The sequence below is a fragment of the Colias eurytheme genome, chromosome 30, assembly GCF_061535395.1.
Source record: "Colias eurytheme isolate Ceu_HAF_F1 chromosome 30, ilColEury1 Martin Lab GWU primary, whole genome shotgun sequence".
In the NCBI taxonomy this organism is placed as follows: Eukaryota; Metazoa; Arthropoda; class Insecta; order Lepidoptera; family Pieridae; genus Colias; species Colias eurytheme.
Genome location: NC_143009.1, coordinates 2,401,288 through 2,426,851, shown reverse-complemented (window position 1 = coordinate 2,426,851; position 25,564 = coordinate 2,401,288). Strand labels below are relative to the sequence as shown.

Genomic DNA, 25,564 nt, shown 5'->3' with positions numbered 1-25,564 from the left:
AGTTTGACTTCAACACCCTTTGTTTAGAAATAATGATGATAAGAGCAATTAACAGACTCATTTCACAAGGATTTCAAAAGCAACATTCCCAAGGCATATTTAAGAAAGTTTAGATCGTACTACGGCTGCGACTCAAATAATATCTTTTGTCAAGCCGAGACGAAATCGCGAAACATTATTTATTAAAACTCCCGAGAGAGGAAACTTTGTGCCCGCAATTCGTTGGAGTTTCATAGAATTCGGCAGAGTATATGCAATATATTCAAGAGAACTACGCTTTGATATATAATGTATATTATGTAAAGTAACCGAAGAGATGTAAAAACCTACGACCTGGGAAATTGCATTCAAACGGAGTGAGATATACAAGTTTTAAAGTTATGGTGATAGTCTATAATGATAAAAGGTATAAATGAAATATACAACACAATGCAAGTCATATATATTTATTAAAAACCATCATTCATCAAATCACTTATTCTGTAGAATCCTAATAATTTTAATTTTTTTTATCTGAAATTGTTCTTACAAAAATATCAATCACGGTTCTTAGGCATTTCGTCAAATGGTATTCTGCAAGCTGGTTCTTTTTCAAATCCTTCCAAACCACTTTTAATTCTATTGCCAAGGTCTGGCTCAATTTCTGTATATATTTTTACAGCTCTTTCACGAATAAACTGAACAGTATTACCCAAGCTGTTTACTATATTGCTTATTAAACGACTTTTCTCTCCGTCCGACAATTTTGAATACATTTCTGCGATCTGCCAAAGATTATCTGGTTCTCCTTCTTCTATTTCTATTATTTTACTTCGATTATAATCATCATACGGCATGGGCCCATTGAAAGAGTTATCATAATAATTAGGTGCATCTTCTCCGTTGTCATTCACTGGTGCGGCGCCATCTTTATAATAATAATGACGTGTTACAGACGCAAGTGGACAGTTTACTTTAATATTATGAAAGTTTTTTCCTAAACGATAGAATTGGGCATCTTTATAGGCCCAGAGGCGTGATTCGAATAGTTTGTCTGGTGCTCCATCTATTCCAGGTACTAAATTACATGGACAGTAAGCTAGTTGTTCAATTTCAGCGAAGTAATTGACTGGATTCCTATTCAGAACTAATTTACCAACGGGTGTTAGAGGGTAATCCTCATAGGGGAGCTCTAATGTTGGATCAAACACGTCGATCTTTGCATTTAAAGCCTGTTCTGGTGTTAATAGTTGTATACCAAAATCCCAAGCAACTCGTTTTCCACATGCAATCGCTTCATACATATCTCTGGTAAATGAGTCAGGATCGTTCGCGTCTAATTCATTCGCCTCTTCCGCTGTTAAACTTTCTTCACCATCTTCTGGGATAAAATGAAATCGAACAAAGTAAATGTCACCATTTTTATTGTGTATTTGATATGTGTGGATACTGTGTCCAGGCATCTTTCGATAGCCTTTTGGTATACCGCCGTCTGCGTATACCGTTGTGAACATATTTAGCGCTTCCGGATTTCGCGTTAAGAAGTCCCAGTGCATATTTTCATCGACTATGTTAGTAGTGGGGTTTCTGCTTTCAACATGCAGAAACGTAAAGAAAAATGTGGGATCCTTGAATGCGAACATGGGAGTGCTTAGCCCAACTATGTCGAAGTTACCTTCATTCGTGTAAAACTTAACAGCGAAGCCTTTCATGCTTCTAGAAGTATCACTTAGTCCTCGCTCTCCAATTGCAGGGGAGAATCTAGCGGCTATTAGTGTTTTTTTACCGATTTCGCTCAGGAAATCTGCTTTTATATATTCTGTTACATTGTGCGTCACTTCGAAGTAACCAAATGCTCCAACACCTTTGCCATGAACAATGCGTTCAGGAATTCGTTCCCGGTTTGCGTGAGCGATGGATTCGGTGAAGAAATTATTGTAGAACAATTTTTGATTTAATGTTCTTGTTTTTCGACGTTCAACTGCTTCCCCATTGGCTGTTGTTAATGTTGTTTTTACACCCTGTAACATTTAAAAACATGGTTAAATTATTTTGAATGTTATCTTTTTAATGTCAACTATAGCTTCATAAATAGGATCCAAGAGTACCTAAGTTATTTTTAGAAGGAATGACGTAACTTTTAGTAAAGTAATTAAAAAAACTGAAATATTCAAGTAATCTTTATGCAAATTAAGCATTAAAACATTTATGATAATAATATATTATCATAATAGATTGTTAAGTTTAATTTCCTGCTATGTAATATTGTTTTATTAACTTTAATAAAGATTTTATTTCATACTAGCTGTGCCCCCCGGGTTCACCCGCATTGCTCCGCTCCCGTTGGTCTAAGGGTAAATAATAATACGATAAACGATAAAACGATAAAACGAACGATAAAAGAGCTATCTAACACCAAAAGAATTTTTCAAATCGGATCAGTAGTTTCTGAGATTAGCGCGTTCAAACAAACAAACTCTATAATATTAGTATAGATTTCTGAAAAACATTCACGTGAATAAGTTAGCTAATATAATATTATATCAGATGCAACGAAGATTTGTTATTATAAATGTATTTATTATTATTTATTATTATATATGTTTTAAACCAGACAATTATTATTGTCTGGTTTAAAACATAAGCTACTTTTTACCCGTTCTACGTCACATAAAATAAATTACCTATTTTACAGTTTTCTAAGGAAAAACATACAATAAAATTGTTCGCATGGGTTTAAAAAAAAAATATCAAAATTATTGGATTATTATTCAAGTTTAAGAAGTAAAAACTACAGGGAACTCTCTGTTTTAATATTTAAATATTATTATTTTGTTAAATTAATACCTATGATTTTAAAAGATACTACAGAGTACTGACCGCCTCTTTGGTATAGTGGTTGACGCTTGCGCGTAGAACCGAGGTCCTGGGTTCGATTCCCGGTGGAGACGAAGAAAAAAAAATGTCTCGGTCTGGCAGGACACAGAAGGCTGATCACCTACTTGTCCCTAAAGAAAATCGATCAGTGCAACAGATGTATGGATAATGCATCTGCCCTTTACCCCACTTGGGGATACGGGGACTTCACAACACAACAGAGTACAGACAGAGACAGGGTTTATTGTCGGCTCTTCTCTTATCTGCAGTAACTGACTGAAGAAGAAGAAGAAAAACAATTGCTTTTAGGACGAGTGATAAGTAATTGATTTCTGTATTTTGATGATTCATAATCATTCCTATGATCTAAGTTCCTATACGAATAATAATTGAATAAATAAATAGGTACTAAAATATTTAATACGGCATATTATCTTCTTATATATAAAAATGAATCGCAAAATGTGTTGGTAAGCGCATAACTCGAGAACGGCTGAACCGATTTCGATAATTCTTTTTTTTATTATATTCCTTGAAGTACGAGGATGGTTCTTAAAATCAAACTCAAACATTTATTAGACTTCTTCTATAAGCACTTTTGAAACGTCATTAAGTACATATTTTTAACATTTACCACCGATTCGGAAGGACTCCTTATGTAGAGAAAACGTAAATATTATGTACCACGGGCGAAGCCGGGGCGGACCGCTAGTCTTCTTTATATATAAAAATGAATCGCAAAATGTGTTGGTAAGCGCATAATTCGAGAACGGCTGAACCGATTTCGATAATTATTTTTTTATTATATTCCTTGAAGTACGAAGATGGTTTTTATGTAGAGAAAACGTAAATATGTACCACGGGCGAAGCCGGGGCGGACCGCTAGTCTTATATATAAAAATGAATCGCAAAATGTGTTGGTAAGCGCATAACTCGAGAACGGCTGAACCGATTCCGATAATTCTTTTTTTATTATATTCCTTGAAGTAAGAGGATGGTTCTTACGTAGAGAAAACGTAAATATGTACCACGGGCGAAGCCGGGGCGGACTGCTAGTATAATATAAAAATGAATCCCAAAATGTATTGGTAAGCGCATAACTTGAGAACGGCTGAACCGATTTCCATAATTCATTTTTTATTATATTCCTTGAAGTACGAGGATGGTTCTTATGTAGAGAAAACGTAAATATGTACCACGAGCGAAGCCGGGGCGGACTGCTAGTATAGTATAAAACAAAGTCGCTTTCTCTTGTATGCGTAAATCTTTAAAACTACGCAACGGATTTTGATGCGGTTTTTTTTAATATATATGAATGATGAGATGATGATGATGAGAATGATTCAAGAGGAAGGTTTAAGTATATAATTTATTATGTTTTAGACAAAGCGGGCGAAGCTGCGGGCGGAAAGCTAGTTGTACCTAATTCAACATTTATATTGTAGGTTACCAAGGACCACTTGTACTTAGACAACACAACTAACCTGTGTTTTCTTCAAATACCAAGCGACTTGGTCTCTCACAGGATCCAATTCCTCGGCCCATACTTGTACAGCAATCGTTAAAAGCACTACAGCTCGTATTGTTACTTCCATTGTCATTAAATTGATAGTACTTATCAGTTTCTTAAATAACGTCGTAACGGATGTATGTCTAATGTCTATACAGGGTGGTAAGTATATTTCTTAAGAATTTTTTTATGATTTCATTTTTGTTTCTAGCTTCTATTAATCGTATTATTAATTTCAAATCAGTGTTTTTTGAGATTAGCGCGTTCAAAGAAATTAACAAACAAACGCTTTATTAGGTAATTTAGATATTCTTAATCTTCCGAAAATCTATACTTAGTATCTTATAATATTGATAAAACGAAAATTTTGTAATGGATGGACTCACATGAAAAAAGAGCGTGTGTGCTGAGTCAACGTGTCAGAAGTGAATCTTCTTTATGACGAAGCGGTTGGCGCAGTGGTAAGTAACTGCCTACTGAGCCGACGGTCCCGGGTTCGATCCTCGGTCAGGGCAAATATTTGTGTGATGAACTCAATTATTTGTTCTTGGGTCTGGGTGTTATTATCTATATATGTATTTATTAAACGTTATATCTATCGTCGCCTAGTACCCAACTACCCACAACACAAGCCTTAATTGAGCTTACTGTGGGACTAGGTCGATTTGTGTAATAATGTCCTATAATATTTATTTATTATTCTTTGACAAGGCTCAAAGATACCAAATTCATCGCCTTATTCCATGACGTGACCGTATTGCCATGGCGCGAGATTGAAATTTTACTCTCAACGCAAACTAAAGAACTCACTTCAAATGTATCTTTATGAAATTTGGTAAAAATATCATACAGATATAGTAAATTTCATATCCATTTATAGATATTAAATTACTATACAAATTTTAATAAGATACATACTTTTTACCAATGTAAAAATGATTAACATGTAAATGAGCTGATAAAAACATAAAAAATCGTAGTTCGTATTTAGTCAATCGATATTACGTTTTTAACGTCACTTTTCATTACCTTTTATGTTTAGGTAATTGTAATTTAATTCACTTCGAAATATATTATGTTGTTAGTTTTTGCGTGACGATGCATAAAGCGCGTCACACACGGTGAAGATACTATAATATTTTATCTTAAGATACTGTAATATTTTATATTACAGTATCTTAAGGTATCCGGTATCAGCGTTCTGACCATCATTTTTCTTTTTGTCATTGCGTACCTACTAAGACCCCTGTAGAACCGCCATCCTGTTACAAATGACCCGAAATTTTATGGGTAAATTAATTAATGTAATTTTATGGTATATGGTATGTATATATGTCATATATATCTATCTCTTATGGATAACCCACAATAACTTTTTTTGTCATTTACTTTTTACGACAAATAATGGCTAATTTTCGAAGCGATTTTATCCAATACAGCATTAATCCTTAACCAATTAAATACCTTGAATACATTGTTCATTTAATATATGTACCTAGATCTATATAGCCCTTTACACGGTATGAATATTTTCGAAGATATTACAGATTTAAAAATTGCGGGACGTAGCGTTTTCGGCGGTACCGGCCGGCTATCTATATAATATTTTATACCCGTGCGAAGCCGGAACGGGCCGCTATGTTTTTTTATACAACGTTCACAGTTTTTCTGTAGTGTATTTAGTATCAGCATTGCACCCGTGCAAAGCCGGGGCGGGTCGCTAGTCTACTATATATAAAAATAAGTCGGGTTTTCCTTCCTGACGCTTTAACTCCAGAACGCACCAACCGATTTCCACGGTTTTGCATTCGTTGGAAAGGTCTCGGGCTCCGTGAGGTTTATAGCAAAGAAAAGGTGTCTATGGTGGCGAAACGTAGTTCGCTCGGTTTGCTAGTAAATTATATACTAAAACCATCCTCTTGAATCACTTGATCTATTAAAAAAAGACTTGGCCTCGGGGACTGCCACGGTAAAGCTATTGCATGCTATGCCTTCAAGCCACTTCCGGGATAAAACCTATTCTATGTTTTTATCCAAGTTACCCTTTATATGTGTGCTAAATTTCATTGTAATCGGTTCAGTAGTATTTGCGTTAAAGAGTAACAAACACACACATACACACCTTCACAAACTTTCACATTTTTAATATTAGTAGGATGTAGGATGACTAGAAAAACAACCTGTTTTTCATAACTACTATAAGTAGTAATAATAAAAGGTTTTTTGAAGTGAATAACCTTATTGCACGGGTTCTGAACTTTTTATAAATAAAATTTAAAGTATTGTAAAAAAAAAGAATAACATAATATAATCAACAATTTAAAACTTTGAAATGTTTAAATGAAATATACATTTAAAGTTATTTTACTTAGTTTCGTTTTCGAAAGACAAACACACATACAATACATTACTTATTACTTTTTACTTTTTATTGGGATAAGCAGGATTGTATTTTTATTAAATCATTTTTAAAAAATTATTACATTTAAAATGTATACATTCTTAAACATATAAAAAAATGTGTGCGTGTACTAGTGTACACACGTAAGAAGTGAAACTTCTTTATAACCTTATTTTTCAAAAAATAATTTGCTATATGCATTATGCAACTTTACAGAAATACGTCGAATCACGCGTGGCAGGGATAAGAAAAAGATGGCGCGTAACGGAAAAATGTCACATAAAATTTTTTTTCAACCCCGATAAAGAAGTTTCACTTCAAAAACATTTAAAAATGCACTCGCAAACATGATTTTTTTAACCTTATCAAATAATTAATGCGGAGGTCCACGTGCATAAGTTAATTATTAAATAATATTTTAAAACACAGACTGGAATTATCATGAACAACTATCCAAGGTCATATTACAAACTGCTTCTCTACTGAATCCTTCTAAACCTTTCTTAATTCTGTTTCCAAGATCTTTCTCAATTTCTGTAAATATTTTGACAGCTTTATCGCGCAAGGAATCTATAGCAGGGCCTAAACTATTAACTATATTGGTGATTACAACATCTTTTTCATCTTCATCCATGTCTAAATATGATTTAGCTATTTGTTCAAAATTATTAGCTTTTTCTTGTTTTATTTTTACTAATTTCGATCTCTTAATATCGTGGTATGCAACTGGACCATTAAAAGAGTTTTCGTAGTAATTAGGTGAATCTTTTCCATTATAACCAACTGGTGCGACACCATCTCTATTGTAGGTACGTGCTTCAGTTTCGAACGGACAATTCACTTTAATATTCTTATGGTTTATTCCTAAACGATAGTTCTGAGTGTCTCTGTAAGAAAACATACGTCCTTCGAATAGTTTATCTGGAGATCCATCTATTCCAGGTACTAAATTACATGGACAGAAAGCTAGTTGTTCTACTTCAGCGAAGAAATTTAGTGGATTCCTATTGAGAACTAATTTGCCTACAGGCGTTATGGGGTAATCTTGAAATGGGAGCTCTAAAGTTGTGTCGAAGACGTCGATCTTTGCATTAAATGCTTGTTCTTTTGTTAAGACTTGTATTCCAAAGTTCCAAGCAACACGTTTTCCACAAGCAATCGCTTCATATAAATCTCTAGTGAATGAGTCAGGATCTAATTGCGAAGCCTCTTCATTAGTTATACTTTCTTTACCATTTTCTGGCATGAAGTGAAATCTAACAAAATATATATCACCATTTTTATTTTGAACTTGATACGTATGTACAGCATACCCAGGCATATAGCGATAGCCTTTTGGCGTACCAGCTTTACTGAACAACCGTAAAAACATGTTCAAAGTCGTGGGATAGCGTGTGAAAAAGTCCCAAACCGTATTTGGATCAGGAACATTAGTTGCCGGATTTCTTCCAAGAGCATGAATTAAGTTCGGAAATAAAACAGGATCTTTAAGAGCAAACATGGGTGTGTTTAAGCCAAGTATATCGAAATTTCCTTCTTTCGTGTAGAATTTTACAGCGAATCCTCGTAGACCACCTGGGGTGCCATCACTGCTACCTCTCTCTCCACCAGCAAGCGAAAATCTAACAGCTACCGGAGTCTTCTTACCCACTTTGTTAAGGAAATCTGCTTTGGTATATTTGCTGACGTCATTCGTAACTTCAAGATATCCGAATGCTCCAGAACCTTTCCCATGTACAACTCGCTCTGGAATTATTTGTCGATCAAGATGAGTTATGGAATCCATGAAATAGTTATTGTAAATTATTCTGCTGTTTAATGTAACTAGATCATTGTATTCTACTCTTGCCCCATTGCTGGTAGTCATATAAGTTCGCGATCCCTGTAACATAAATTAATGTTAATATAATATATGTAGAAAACGATGTAGTGGATTATGATGAATGATAATGTAATCCCACTCAGGCCCCAGAATCACAGACAATATAAAATCTATTGTGTCGTGGACCGATCGGGCCGTTCGGGGCTTAATGGGATAATATAACTTTTAAATAGCCACAGGCATCATCACTACATAGTATAAAAGAAAGTCGCTTTCTCTGTCCATATGTCCCTATGCCCCTATGTATGCTTAAATCTTTAAAACTACGCAACGGATTTTGATGCGGTTTTTTTAATAGATAGACTGATTCAAGAGGAAGGTTTTAGTATATAATTTATTATGTTTGGGACAAAGCGGGCGAAGCAGCAAAGAAGAAGCTAGTAAGATAATAATTATTAATACACAAATGTTTGGGAAGTTTTTAACAATTCGTAAATGCTTCAAAAACCAGCAAACAGGTAATTCCATTATTTTGTTTTATTATTATTTTTAGGGTTCCGTAGCCAAAATGGCAAAAACGGAACCCTTATAGTTTCGTCATGTCCGTCTGTCCGTCTGTCCGTCTGTCCGTCTGTCACAGCCGATTTACTCGGAAACTATAAGTACTACAGTGATGAAATTTGATGGGAATATGTGTTGTATGAACCGCTACAAAAATATGACACTAAATAGTAAAAAAAAGAATTGGGGGTGGGGCCCCCCATACATGTAACTGAGGGATGAAATTTTTTTTTTCGATGTACATACCCGTGTGGGGTATCAATGGAAAGGTCTTTTAAAATGATATAAAGTTTTCTAAAAAACATTTTTCTTAAAGTGAACGGTTTTTGAGATATCAGCTCTCAAAGTCGTAAAAAGTATGTCCCCCCCCCTCTATTTTTATAACTACGGGGTATAAAATTCTAAAAAAAATAGAGGTGATGCATGCTAATTAACTCTTTCAACGATTTTTGGTTTGATCAAAGTATCTCTTATAGTTTTTGAGATAGGTTGATTTAACTGTAATTTATTATATTTGCTGCTACGGAACCCTTTGTGCGCGAGCCCGACTCGCACTTGGCCGGTTTTATTTAAACTCAACTAATATCATATTTAGGGCCGATTTTTCAATGCTTGGATAAAACTTATTCGTCGAATAATGTATATAAAACTACCATTTTAAAAACGTATTCTAATTGCCCGTATTTGACAGTTTACGTGACATTTTAATAGTATCGTGTAATACTTTATTGGACGGCCACGGATAAGTTTTATCCAAGCATTGAAAAATCGGCCCTTAAAATAAAAATAATAGTTAGATATTTGTTATTTTGCTGCATAATATTATTCATAAGTTTGTTTGTTTGTAGGTACTAATGTGTGAAGTCCCATGTCCCCTAGTGGGGTAAGGGGCAGATGCATTATACATCTGTTTCACTGATTTTCTTTAGGGACAAGTAGGTGATCAGCCTTCAGTGTCCTACCAGACCGAGACATTTTTTTTTCATCGTCTCCACCGAACCCGGGACCCCTCGGTGCTACGCTCACGCGTCAACCACTGTACCAAGGAGGCGGAATTTTACCTAAATACCTAAACTAATAAATATATTAAAAGGTAACTTACATTGTTTCTCTCCTTGTATAAAACAATTTGGTCCGTTATCGGATCAAGAGCCTCACCCCGTACAGTAACTAACAGTTTTATCAATATATGCAAAAATTGAAATTTTAACATTATAAACATGCATTGTGTTCTCATTTTCAGTTTAATTAAGATTATATTTATTTTTGCTTCGCTTATATAGAGTGCATGAGGAGTTTATGTGTATACAGGGTGTTTTGAATAATATTTTTGTTAATCTCTATATCCTATTCTATCCTACTATACTATCACTACATAGTATAAAACAAAGTCGCTTTCACTGTCTCTATGTCCCTTTGTATGCTTATATCTTTAAAACTACGCAATTGATTTTGATGCGGTTTTTTTTAATAGATAGAGTGATGCAAGAGGAAGGTTTTAGTATATAATTTATTATGTTTTAGACGAAGCGGGCGAAGCCGCTGGCGGAAATCTAATTAGGTAATATTTTGGAAATTCCGTTCCATTTTATAATTCTTATCTTATGAGTTCATTCCTATTTTTAATTGTAATAAATTAAAACCAGCAATTTAAATATTAACCCAATATTATAGTACAGGAAATCAATTTCGAAGAAGGTAAGGAAGGTATATTTCATGTATACGTTTATGATACCGGAAATGTATGAAACACAGACATGTATATTTAAGTAGACAACGCAAGTACCGCGATCTGTATGAAAACCAAGCGTGTCATATTTTTTGTACTGACCTTGACGCGTTATGACGTCACGAGCGCTTTTTAGTGATGTTAATTTCATTTTACGCTAAATCGATTAGGCCGCCACTCGCGCGGCGATTCTAGTATCGTCCTATCCCATCGAAGTAAATCGAAAGAAATCAGATCAAACTAGATCTATGTCTAAGAGGTAGTCAAATAAATGAATCGTAATCGATTACTAAATCGATTCAAGACAGAAAAATGATAATTACCATAGACAGAGGGATGATAAAATAAAGTTATAAACCTTTTAATATTCTAACAAGTACACTAATGTGTTTTAGCTTTTTCTTACATATGCCCATTGAGTTACCATGTACTACGTACTAGAGAGGCCATCGAAAGAAAGTAATGAAACTGTCAATCAATCAATCTTTATGTCCCGTTGCATCGATCCATTTTCCTTTTATGTTCGGGTTACTTGGAAAACTGAAAAAACAAACATAGTCTAAGCAATAAGGAGTTTTTTTAAAAAACTCCCAAGATGACACTTTAACTAATGGCGTCCATGTCATAATATTTATTTTTAGTACCTTTGTATTAAAATACTTAAAAGTTCTAGGTCAAGTCGTATTAAATGACAAAAAAAATCTATGCCTTTTTTTCTGAAAAATTGCTCCTACAAATTATCATTTTTCTGTTCGATTATAAAATCGATTAGAATCGAGAACTGTTGCATCAAATGAACATCACTAACCACAAAATTGGACAGAAAAATGAGAACAGAAAAATGAGAAGACGCTATTCATTGCTTGTAATCATACGACGCGATCTTTACCGTGCCAAGTAAAAGCCGCAATGTATTCCGAATCATTTCGTATGATTTGGTATCCGTGTTTGTCACGATCGTTTTCCACAGATATTCTTTATTTGATTTTAAAATAAATAGTGCATATTCTGATTAGAAAATTACTTACCGGTGGAAGGAAACATCTCTGCTAACTCGGCCACTCACAGCTGTGGAGTTTCTACAGTTTATAACGGCGCAATTCGGCATTTTACTTTATTCAGCTTCACGTCTTTCCTTGGCGAACTGCAAGCGCGGACTGAGTGTAGGCCAGCGTCAAGTAAGTTTCAATAACATAGTTTGGACACGGGAAGTACATACACTCGCTTAGTCTATCTTGATACATGTCCGTGGTATGAAATTAAGGAATTATATACAAGTCCTAGGAAATGTGTACAATTCCGAAACCATTTAGGATATGTATAAAGTATTGTTTAAAAAATCTATTTTATCCATAGATATCCTAGGAAACGTATAATTTTCCTCGGAATCCATACTAATATTATAAATGCGAAAGTAACTCTGTCTGTCTGTCTGTTACTCAATCACGCCTTTACTACTGAACCAATTTGCATGAAATTTGGTATAGAGATATTTTGATACCCGAGAAAGGACATAGGATAGGTTTTATCCCGGAAATCCTACGGGAACGGGTTTTTCTTTGAAAACGCGGGCGAAGCCGCGGGCGGAAAGCTAGTGGGCTATATATCATCACGCTAAGACCAACAGGAGCAGAGCAATGCGGGTGAAACCGCGGGGAACAGCTAGTTGTATATAATTCCAATATATACAACTAGCTGGCTAGCTAACTTAGGAAATGTATAAAATAAATGCTTTCAGTAATAAAAAAAGACGTGTGTCACTCGGGGACTGCCGCGGTAAAGCTATTGCATGCTATGCCTTCAAGCCACACCTCCGCGCCCGTCCCCGTGGGGAGCGTGAGGTTTTTTCATTACGGAATTTCTGGATTTGGTCCCCGCGCTCAAGGCCCGCGATGGAAGCTATGAAATAGCTTAAAACATTGTTAATTTTTTTTGTATTATAGCACTTATTGAGACAATCGGGTAACAGTAATACCGTAAAATAATAATAATATGTCCATATTATATTACTAATTTACATTTCTAAAATCAACTATCTATTAATTTTTGACGTAAGTATCACAAGATCAACTTATATTAATTATTCTTATAAAATCAAATTTTCATTAGGCAAGTAATCAGTCCCCTCGGCCCGCTGTCCCCGCGTACTAGGGTTGCCAACACTTCATCATCAAAATATAGTATTTTCCAAAATAAGGTGTAAAAAATATAGTACATTAAAAAAAATATAGTATTTTATGGGAAAAACAAAAAAAATAGACAAATATATATTTATTTTTATAAAAACTATATTTTTTTGCACTTCTTGCACTGTGTAACAGCTTTTTGTTTATACCCGGCGCGGCCTAAGATGATCCCTATGACACTGACAGTTATTCTCAAGAGACAAACTTGTAATGACGTCACCATTAAATTAGAAACGTATTGGAGGCGTCTAAAAATGGCATTTATTAATTTTTACGTAGCTTTATGCCATTACAATGATATTCCGTTGGAATTATAACAATTCTTAACATTTACGAGAAATTATATCAATCTGACTTTACGTTTACGTCCTTCAAAACTTACATCATTGGCATTTATCGACTAGTGCGGAAAGTATCGATAAACAAATTTCAATAATGGAAACGAGTTCACATTTTTTCCATGCTTGAGCTATAGTTCATTCTCTATTGAATGGAACAGAAGATCGCAGCATAATTAATTAATTAATTACCGTTCGCGTTAATTTACTTACCTATGATAATATAAGTTTTTTAGAAAAATTAAATGGGGGATTCCATTTTCATGATAAAATAATATACACTGTTTTAAACGGGTTAAAGATTACGAGAAAATGATAAGGTGCATTTTTATGTTTTGGAAAACTTTCGTTTTACTTACCGTTTCGTTTACATAATAGACGTTAAAAATTCATTTTATAATATTTGTAAAAACATGTTTACCGACGTGGCTGAATGCAAACCACGCCTTAGCCTATAAAATAGTAAAGTATCGACACGATCCATCATACGAGCAATCACTAAGACGAACTGTCATAGGGATCATCTTAGGCCGCGCCGGGTATAAAATAAAAGTGTCAAGCTTTGTCACATTCAATTTTTAAATTAATATAAATCAAAAGCTCATTTTTTATTAATGATACACTACTTCTGTTTCTTTCTTCTCGCCACTGGTATACAGGGTGTAATCGTTAAGTGTGCACAGGCGATTATTCCGTAACTATGTCAGATATCAAAAAACTTTACACTGACATCAAAAGTACTATACCTAATGAACAAAATGACAATAATCACTTTTTAAAAATAAAACTAGAATTATCCAAAAATGTTACATAAAACGCTCCCATATATTTTATTTCCCATACATTTTGTATTCAGAGCAAATGTTCGAAATGACATCCTTGGTTTGGAATATCACATCGAGCTCTATTTACAGTTTCTAAATGAACTTTCATTAAAATTTGCGAAGTAATTAAAGCACAAAATCAAAATATAAAAAAGCAAAATCTTTTATATTAAATGTTTGGAATAGTCATATTTCATACACAATGTATGGGAGCGTTTCATGTAACATTTTTCGATATTTCTCGTTTTATTTTTAAAAAGTTATTATTGTCATTTTACTCATTAGGTATAGTACTTTCGATATCAGTTTAAATTTTTTTGATATATTTTGATATATATATCTGTAATAGTTACGGAATAATCGCCTGTGCACACTTAACGATTACACCCTGTATGCGCAATAGGATATATGACTCTTAACAATTAAAAGGCGCGTTCTTATTTTTTTTAATGAAGGATTTGTTTGTAACATTTGTCGGTGTTGAAAATATAGTATTTTTGCGTACTATATATGTTTTCAACAGTATATAGTACGCAGACCCGAAATATAGTACAATACTATATATTATAGTACGGTTGGCAACCCTACCGCGTACACACCTCTCGTCCCTATGTCCCCGCGTATATCCAATATTATCTAAAATGTTTTACATTTCCGATCGCTATTTAGGAAATGTATAGATTTCCTTGGAAATGTGTAATATATTTCATTTCACATATTATTAATAAAAGAAAATATTCACTACAAAAATAATTAAAAAAATTGGTTGTTTGTAAAGTAGGTTCACGATCGAGATGTTTACGTGACAACGTCTTATTGGAGGCAGCGCTCGAGATGAGACGGGAGATCGGTCCGTCTCTCTCTCGTTAAGTATACCTGCGATCACGCTCGTGAGGTTTTGGTGTGACACAAGTTTCTGAACATGTCACCCGACTAAAACGATTTTAAAAACGTTATCACGTTAAATAAGTATACAAACCCTGTATTTTAATGATGTATTTCAAAGATTATTATAATTTATTTCAGAAAATATACAATTAAAAAGCTTTTAACTATTCTTACCAGATAATTGCATACCTTGAATTAATAATTGATAAATTTTAGGGTAAAAAACTATTTAAAGACAATTTTATTCCATATTATTCTGTCTGTCGTATTTTTTTACATATATGATAAAAACACACATAATACGTTAAAACTTAATATGTTCGAGAGGTTTTTACCAAGGTTGCCTGGAAGATATTGCCTCTGAGCTACGAGGTCGATAATCTGTACATTTGTTGTTTTTTATTAGTTTATATCTGTTATATCACTTCTTGAAAGCTAATCCTAGAATGAGAAAGTTTATGAGTATGGATGTATGTGTATTGTGTATGTGTATTTATGTATGTTTGAAACTCTTTCACGCAAATACTACTGAACTGATTACAATGAATATTAGCACACATATAGAGGGTAACTTGGATTAATACATAGGGTAGGTTTTATCCCGGAAATCCCACAGGTCGGGAACTATACGGGTTTTTCTTTTAAATTGCGGGCGAAGCCGCGCGCGGAATGCTAATCTAAAAATGTTAATATAAAGAAAATTCCAGTATATTCAATATCAGTTTTAACTTTTGAAAAATAAACGCCTTATAAATAAAATATTTTATCATCACCCGCTCTTATCCTGTAAAGCATGTTTTATTTATTAATTACTTTTTTTAATTGCTATATCTGTATATCTGTAACCTGCACTTATCTAATTATTATTATTATTAGTCAGTTCCGTGCCAAATTTAAATTGTTTTTGTAAACAATTTAAATGTTGGCCTTAACATCTTAATATTTTGTTTCTACTTTCTCTTTTTATCTACACATAGATTCATTATTTATTTTAAACTGTTTTCCGTTTTGTCAGCTGCCAATGTCAATTGCAAAAGCGCGGCAATTTGCAAAACAAAGCAAGACAAAACTAATAAGTTTTCTATCGTAAAGCACTAACGTATACTTCACATAATGAGTCGTACAAAATTAACATACATTTAGACTCTACACTATCGTGATTGCCTCTACTCGCCCATCGCTGCCCATTGTGAAGGCCCATCACACAAATAGGTATAAACAGATGACAAGCGAACGCTAGAAACTTCTAGAAACAAAAGAACTAGTGCAAAAGCACATTATTTCCTCGTGTTCAATCTATTGATAACTAGGTTTCCGCCCGCGGCTTCGCCCGCGCTGTCAAAGAAAAACCCGCATAGTTCCTGTTCCCGTGGGATTTCCGGGATTGCGTCATTTTCCCGGGATAAAAAGTAGCCTATGTATTTTCTCGGGTATCGAAATATCTCCATAACAAATTTCATGAAAATTGATTCTGTAGTTTAGGCGTGATTGAATAAGTGGCGTCGTTAGAATAAGTGGAATGTTCATGTTGATTCAGTAATAAATGTGATGCTGTGAAATTGTGTTTTATTTTATAATACAAGTCGGTTACTAAGAATTATACGTACTAACTTTAACCAAGTAGGTACCTATATTAATTTATTAGGTATCATTACAAACGCTGGCTGAACAGTAGGATATACTTAAAATAAATATAGTTTGAAAAACAAAAAAACACGCTTTCAAGATGACAACTAAAAGTAGAAAATAATTCTTAATCTAGGATGGTCTAAGATCCGAATGTAGGTCGTCCTGCACCGGCGTGATAATAGAATGAGACCAATTTTATAATAAATGTACTCTATTAAAAAATCTATTAAAGATGGGTTGACTGAAAAATGTCGTGACGTGAGATGTCTTTAGTTCATATTTCACGTCTCGAACTTTAATAAATTGACCACATACAAAACAAAATGCATCAGCATCGTATTTGCACTTTCGTGACGACATTCACCTGATGGTTGTTTATCACTCGGGTGCCATCTAGCGGCACAGTGTAAACGTTAATACCCCACTCTCACCGCGTGGTCTTTTTAAAAATATTATGAAAAAATTGAAAAATGAGTATTATTATTATAACTATCACAAAAGCAAACTTTATACCGAAAAAAGGTATTTACTATTTTCTTTTCGTTTTTGTGCATAAGTAATTAACTGGAAAAAAAAGTGTGTGCGTGTAACCTTTACGCGCGATTGAAGTAAAACGCACATGTCAATATAACCTTGTTATTGAATATTATAAAATGTCGCAATTGTCAGAAAATTTATTTTTAATTTACTTATTTTATAAGTAATAAATAAACAAGTATATTTAGAGATTTTCAAAAAATTTTGCAATTTAAAATAATGTTTTTAAAACTGTTGAATTTTTCATTCACTTTGCTATCACTAATTGATTATGATATTATTTGCCACTAGCTGGCGTATAAGTCAAGAAGCGTGTAGTATATGACATATACTTACAACCAATCAGAATTATTATTTTTAAATGGCGGAAACTACACAACGTTACTTCCGTCAGAAAAAAAATCTGAGTTACTCCCTAGTCGCGCCTTAAGAAGTTTTACTTCAATAATCTTAATATATATAAATCTCGTGTCTCAATGTTTGTCCTCAATGGACTCCTAAACCACTAAACCGATTATAATAAAATTCGCACACCATGTGCAGTTCGATCCAACTTGAGAGATAGGATAGTTTAAACATATAGGTACCACGGGCGAAGCCGGGACGGACCGCTAGTAGTACTTATAAACTTTAGCACAAAGTACGAAAATTTTTTTGTCGAGTCGTGTAATAGATAGGTATCTTCATTCTACATGGCACCCCAGATTCCTAGATTAAGAATTATTTTCTACTTTTTAGTTGTAAGTATCTATCTTGAAAGCTTGTTTTTTAGTTTTCAAACTATATTTATTTTATATTAGACGAACGTAACATATTGAAATGCTTGATGTTAATTTCAAATAAAGTTTATTTAATAAGAATGAAGCACTGCTAGTTAATAATATCTAAGTATAGTATAGTATATAGTGTAGTATAGTAGTTATATTTTTCATATCTATACAATTAATATCACAAAGCTGTAGAGTCTGTTTGTTTATTTAACGTTTTTTATCTCAGGAACTACTGTTTCAAATTGAATTTATTGAGTAAGGTTAATTGGCTACCTATATAAAATCAACTTCTTACATGCCTCAGGCATTCAAATTATGAGTTAGATAAAAATGCAGTGCTAAATAAATGGCTTTTCCTTTTCTAATAATTTGTGATAAGGTAGTTTTATTATCAGGGTAAGGTGCTTTAGGATAATTGCATATAGCGGGAAAATTCCATTAGTCAAATTAATATATTAATGCTAATTTTAACCATAAATTAACGACTATAAAAAACAACCCGTTTTTCGAACTATATCCATAATATGTACCTAATACTAAAAGGTTCTTTGGTGTGAATAACCTTACTGCACGAGTTCTGAACTTTTTACAATTATTAAAATTAAAAGTACATATTCTAAAAGAATAACATAATCAACAATTTAAAACTTTGAAATGTTTAAATTAAATTTTAAAGTTATTTTACATCGTTTCATTTTCGAAAGTAACACCCATACATTCATATTTTCTAACAAATTTATGCATTTTAGGTATTATTGGGATGAGCAGGATTGTAGTTTTAATAAATAATATTTCAAAAATTACATTTAATATGTGTACAATATCTTCTTAAACATAATAAAACATTTTAAAATGCACTCGCGAGCAAACATGAATTTTTTAATGTTATCAAAAAATTAATACAGTTGTCCACATGCATATTTATTTATTTATTTATTTGGAGATCTTACAGAAACAATTAAAGGGGTATACATAAATTAATGACATAATCAATAATAACATTAACAATTGTTTCCTCTACGTCTCACAGTGAACATAAATAGAAAAAGTAAAAGAAAAAAAAAACACAATACAATTATTATCTGTTGCAAGGTAGCCAAATATTTAAAACCAATACAGACTTCTGAAATATTAAACCGGGAGAAAAAGCATTAATTTAAGCATGCACTTATTCAAAGTTAAAAGGTTTATAATTACTTAATATACTTACATAACTTAATTATTAAATGATATTTAAAACACAGACCGGAATTATCATGAACAACTATCCAAGGTCATATTACAAACTGCTTCTCTACTGAATCCTTCTAAACCTTTCTTAATTCTGTTTCCAAGATCTTTCTCAATTTCTGTAAATATTTTGACAGCTTTATCACGCAAGGAATCTATAGCAGGGCCTAAACTATTAACTATATTGGTGATTACAACATCTTTTTCATCTTCATCCATATCTAAATATGATTTAGCTATTTGTTCAAAGTTATTAGCTTTTTCTTGTTTTATTTTTACTAATTTCGATCTCTTAATATCGTGGTATGCAACTGGACCATTAAAAGAGTTTTCGTAGTAATTAGGTGAATCTTTTCCATTATATTCAACTGGTGCGACACCATCTCTATTGTAGGTACGTGCTACAGTTTCGAACGGACAATTCACTTTAATATTCTTATGGTTTATTCCTAAACGATAGTTCTGAGTGTCTCTGTAAGAAAACATACGTCCTTCGAATAGTTTATCTGGTGCTCCATCTATTCCAGGTACTAAATTACATGGACAGAAAGCTAGTTGTTCTACTTCAGCGAAGAAATTTAGTGGATTCCTATTGAGAACTAATTTGCCTACAGGCGTTATGGGGTAATCTTGAAATGGGAGCTCTAAAGTTGTGTCGAAGACGTCGATCTTTGCATTAAATGCTTGTTCTTTTGTTAAGACTTGTATTCCAAAGTTCCAAGCAACACGTTTTCCACAAGCAATCGCTTCATATAAATCTCTGGTAAATGAGTCAGGATCTAATTGCGAAGCCTGTTCAGTAGTTATACTTTCTTTACCATTTTCTGGCATGAAGTGAAATCTAACGAAATATATATCACCATTTTTATTTTGCACTTGATACGTATGTATAGCATGCCCAGGCATATAGCGATAGCCTTTTGGCGTACCAGCATTACCGAACAACCGTAAAAACATGTTCAAAGTCGTGGGATAGCGTGTGAAAAAGTCCCAAACCATATTTGGATCAGGAACATTAGTTGCTGGATTTCTTCCTTGAGTATGAATGAAATTGGGAAATAGTACAGGATCTTTAAAAGCAAACATGGGTGTGTTTATGCCAAGTATATCGAAATTTCCTTCTTTCGTGTAGAATTTTACAGCGAATCCTCGTAGACCACCTGGGGTGCCATCACTGCTACCTCGCTCTCCACCACCAAGCGAAAATCTAACAGCTACCGGAGTTTTCTTACCAACTTCGTTAAGGAAATCTGCTTTGGTATATTTGCTGACGTCATCCGTTACTTCAAGATATCCGAATGCTCCAGAACCTTTCCCATGTACAACTCGCTCTGGAATTATTTGTCGATCAATATGAGTTATAGAATCCATGAAATAGTTGTTGTAAATAAGTCTACTGTTTAATGTAACGAGATCATTGTATTCTACTCTTGCCCCATTGCTGGTTGTCATATAAGTTCGTGATACCTGAAACAACAATTTTAAATATGATATAGAAAACTGGTGTAAATAAAGACATAAATTAATATAGTAAGGACACAATATTTTAATATTTTAACAACACACAAAATATTTTAATTTTTATACATTTCCTAAATAGTATCGGAATTGTACACATTTCCTAGGATTTGTATACAATTCCTTAATTTCATACATTTCCGGTAACATATAAAAAAATGAAACCCGTTTTCCTTGGTCACGGATCCCTCGTGAACGGGTGGACCGATTTCGATAATTATTTTTTTATTATATTTTTTGAAGTACGAGGATGGTTCTTATGTAGAGAAAACGTAAATAATAAATATGTACCACGGGTGAAGCCGGGGTGGACCGCTAGTTTAGGAATAAATGTTAAATGTCATTTAATTGCGAATATTATGATTTTTTTAAATTCATGTTCTAAATTCATATTAAGTTTGAATACATAATAAATATTATATATATATAATACATATCTTTCGATTTTTTTGATGAGAAGTATATTAAAAGGTAACTTACATTATTTCTTTTCTTATATAAAACAATTTGGTCCGTTAATGGATCAAGAGCCTCACCCCGTACAGTTACTAACAGTTCTATCAATATATACAAAAATTGAAATTTTAACATTATAAACAAACATTGTGTTCTCATTTTTAGTTAAATTAATATTATATTTATTTTAGCATCGCTTATATAGAGCGTATGAGGAGTTAATGTATAATGTGTACATACAGGGTGTTTTGAAAAATATTTTTGTTAATCTCTATGTTAATTGTAATATTTTAGAAATTTGTAATGTTAGTACTTTAGTTCTATTCTATAATACCTACGTAAGTTCATGATTATTTAAAACTAGCTTTCCACCCGCAGCTTTGCCCGCGCAGTCAAAGAAAAACCCGCATAGTTCCTGTTCCCGTGGGATTTCCGGAATTGCGTCATTTTCCCGGGATTAAAAGTAGCCTATGTCCTTTCTCGGGTATCAAAATATCTCTATACCAAATTTCGTGCAAATTGGTTCAGTAGTTAAGGCGTGATTGAGTAACAGACAGACAGACAGAGTTACTTTCGCATTTATAATATTAGTATAGATAGTATAGATGTACAGCCGTACAAATAAAAACTTGCTTATTCAAACCTTATGCAATGCATAGATATGATAAGAATAAATAAAGAATAAGGATGTCATAATTTCTTACAAATAAATTTGGAATAACGTCAATGTAACTATGCTCACGCTATGCAATAGGCGCAAAGCGGCAACGTCGCAATTCATTCACAAAATTATGAAAAACATTGAAATTGTCTACGGTTAAGCCTTGGTGCTGTCATTTTGCTGACGCTCGTTTGACTTCGTCGAATTTGTTGTGAAGTTTCATCATACGATGTTCTGTTTATTTATTTTTTAAATATTTATTGGAAATAATTTAAATATATCATTAAATATGCAAGCAAATGATAGATAACGCTATTCAATATCTGGAGAACAGAAGATAAACCCACCTTGAGATAGAGAGTTGCCAAATAACTGGTACTCAAAACATACAACTCCAGGCTTAGAAGATTTATATTTTCAACGAAAGTGTATATTATTGTGATAAGTTTAGAAATAAGTTTTATGTATGTATGGTTTGGCGCATGTTGTAAATAAATAAATCATTATAAATATCAAAGGGGTTTTTCATAATTTCGTATATTTTGACATTTCATCAAAATTTTCCATTTCAATAGGTACGTAATGAAATTATTAATTTGCTCAACTTTTTCTACTTCCCGTATTACTCTCATTGCTATTATCTCAAATTTAGATTGAAAATTGCTTCTAAAACTTGTAAAACACAGCACAATGTACTAAAAGATATGTTATAACTCGGTTATGTCAGACTTATACTAGGGTGGTAGCCGTAATAAGGACGGAATAGCATTAGTATGAATACTTATTACGAAGTTATACTAGGTTACATTTATTTCGTGTTTATTTGTATGATTTTTCCTTATTCTTAGTTTATTCTTTGCATAAAATGCTATAACTCGTTTATTTGTACGGCTGGTAGTGTTTAGACGTAACTTTTGATTTAATATTTTTGTGGATGAATAGTTGTCAGTATAGTTGTCACTGTGACCTGTCAGATCATGGTTAGCTGTCGAATACTATAAAATGCCGCTTTCCTTTGACTCGTGGCGCATTCGTACGAATCACAGACATGAATCGTGCCTGGGGGGGGGGGGGCTCGGACGTTGTTTATACGACGTTCGATCCAACTACCCACACTTTACTAATTGTCGTTGACTTGCTGCGTTTTGTAAACCCAATTTAGGACTAGCTTACGTTATTTCATGTATTTGATATCACACAAAAAAAATATTTACAACACATTTTTAACATGCATCATTTAATATTTTTTCCCTTTATTTTCTAAACAATCTGTAAGGAGGAAGAGGAAGTACCTACTTAAAACAAAAAAGTTCAATCTTACATAGGCAAAGGAGGTGGAAATTTTGTTCTTGTTTAAAAATAAGACAAAGTATACAAACCCTGTATTTTAATTATGTATTTTAAAGATTATTATAATTTAATTCAGAAAATATACAATTTAAAAGCTTTTAACTATTCTTACCAGATAATTGCATACCTTAAATGAATAATTGATAAATTTTAGGGTAAAAAAACTAATTAAAAACAATTTTATTCCATATTATTCCGTCTGTCGTATTTTTTTATATAAATGATAAAAACACATAATACGTTAAAACTAAATAATAATGTTCGAGAGGTTTTTCCCAAGGTTGCTTGGAAGAAATTGCTTCTGAGCTACGAGGTCGATAATCTGTATATTAAAATTCAAATTCAAATTCAAATTCAAATTCATTTATTAATTGCTTGAACACGTACATTAGATGTTTTGTATTACAAAGTATTGCGTAACAGTGTTCGCCATCTGAACTGGCATGCAATCGTATAGTTTATAACATATTGATACATTAGAAAATTAATTTGACTTAATTAAAATACATTGAACTAATTCGATTAAATACCTAATAAAATTATGTCTAAATAATTATTCTAATGTCACAGTTTTAAAAAGTCAGCGTTTAAAAAAATATATATATATAATAATAAATAATGATAATAAACCGATAATAGATATTTATATAATAATAATTCTCATGTCTGGGTAGAGAAAAACTCATTTAAATTATAAAATGTTCCGTCAATAAGCCATTTTTTTAGTCTTTTATTAAACAATGCAATTGGTAATTCGCGTATTAATTTTGGTATGGCATTATAAATTTTAATAATCATAAAGTGAAACTTTTATTACATCGTCTCAAACTTTTTGGTCTGTGTAGCGCATGTCGCGTGTATCGCGTCTGCCGAGTAGGTATACCTACTCGGCAGCCGACCGTTTACACCTGTTAAATCTTTTCATAACTATTAACTATAGTATAGAATAAAGTTATCATTGTCTGTCCTTATTTATCTTAAATTTTTAAAACTGCGCAACAGATTTCGATGAGTTTTTTTGTAATAGATATATTAGTATAGATATATTTATAGTAGTGTGGTTCTTGAGGAAAGCGAAAGAAAGTACCTACATAATTTGATAAGGTTTTTACAAAGCGGGCGAATCCGCGCGCGGTAAGTTAATCTTTATTATATAGTTCTAGCTGCTTGTAAATTTTATATCTTTAGTCAAAATACAATCATAATTTTATGTTTCACACCACCATTAAAAGTTTTATTGCAATTTTTTAACAGAATTCAAAAAAGGAGGTTCACAATTATTCGACTCTGTTTTTTATTAACCTCAGAATTTTCGACTGGTTTAACCATTTTGACGTTTTTTTTTTGATAGCCGTGGTCCTAATGGTTGTGGTTAAATTTAGTTTTTTGTCAAAAATAATTAAGTTTCAGTTTTTTTTTATAATTATGTAAGCAAATCTTTACCATAATAAAATAATGAGTAAATATTATATATGCTTCAGCTAAATTTGATACTTAGTTCATTTTAATGAACGTTTGGGGAGGGGAAACGAAGAAAGACGGATTAGGGTTCCATTATTTACTTCAGTACCTACCGGTTTTTATTTACTACTAGCTGTGTTCTGATGAACCATGGAAAAAATTCGAATCCCCGTTTAAAGCGGTTTATTGGAAAAAGCTGTTGTTTGACCAATCTTTAACTGTCGTTCAAATTTCATCGTAATCACTGCTGCAATTTTTAGTGAATGACAAACATACAGTTATTCCATTGTTTTTAATAGTACGATTTCTAATTTCTATGTGAAATTAGAAATCGTACTATCGTACTACTAATCGTATCGTTTTGAAATTTTTCTTTTCTATTTTTATTTCAGAATTATGAAAAAGACTGAAGCGGCAGGCGGCATTTTACCTACTACATATTTTAAACGAAATTATGTTGCAGCTTTTTTGCCACACAAACTGCTACAACTTTAGAAGCATGTATGATTGTGTTTTCTGTAAAATAATAAAGACAAAACATTCATCCATACAATTACAAAGTCAAAATTAGTTTTTTTTCTTCTGAACTTAAAATAACCATTACCTTTCGGTCTTCCAATCATAATAATCTACTTAGTACTTAATACATAAACATTGAAATTTCTGATCAATTTATTAAATCAACTACAAAAACAGACTTGTTTGCTAGAATCAGTGTCTCAAAATATACAATTAAACCAAACAATAAACAACACAGTTTATAACAACATTTTCATAAACAACACCTTTTGTGATTCTTTAAAAAGCTTGCATATTTCAGCATACACACACACACAT

General features: G+C 32.7%; 3 protein-coding genes across 3 annotated transcripts; all 3 read right to left on the bottom strand.

The window, feature by feature from the left end:
- Window positions 1-472: 472 nt before the first annotated feature.
- On the bottom strand, window positions 473-4,451 carry LOC149895722 (catalase-like). Its single transcript, XM_090118442.1, has 2 exons — window positions 4,341-4,451; window positions 473-2,000 (listed from the first exon to the last, which is right to left on the bottom strand). Exons 1-2 carry the CDS (start codon window positions 4,449-4,451, stop codon window positions 537-539), a joined length of 1,575 nt encoding a protein of 524 aa, XP_089974568.1. The 3' UTR covers window positions 473-536.
- Window positions 4,452-7,203: 2,752 nt separating this feature from the next.
- LOC149895721 (catalase-like) lies at window positions 7,204-10,363 on the bottom strand. Its single transcript, XM_090118441.1, has 2 exons — window positions 10,253-10,363; window positions 7,204-8,649 (listed from the first exon to the last, which is right to left on the bottom strand). The coding sequence occupies exons 1-2, from the start codon at window positions 10,361-10,363 to the stop codon at window positions 7,207-7,209; spliced, it is 1,554 nt and encodes a 517-aa protein (XP_089974567.1). The 3' UTR covers window positions 7,204-7,206.
- Window positions 10,364-19,305: 8,942 nt separating this feature from the next.
- Window positions 19,306-25,350, bottom strand: LOC149895720 (catalase-like). Its single transcript, XM_090118440.1, has 3 exons — window positions 25,332-25,350; window positions 21,280-21,356; window positions 19,306-20,748 (listed from the first exon to the last, which is right to left on the bottom strand). Exons 1-3 carry the CDS (start codon window positions 25,348-25,350, stop codon window positions 19,306-19,308), a joined length of 1,539 nt encoding a protein of 512 aa, XP_089974566.1.
- Between the last annotated feature and the right edge of the window lie 214 nt (window positions 25,351-25,564).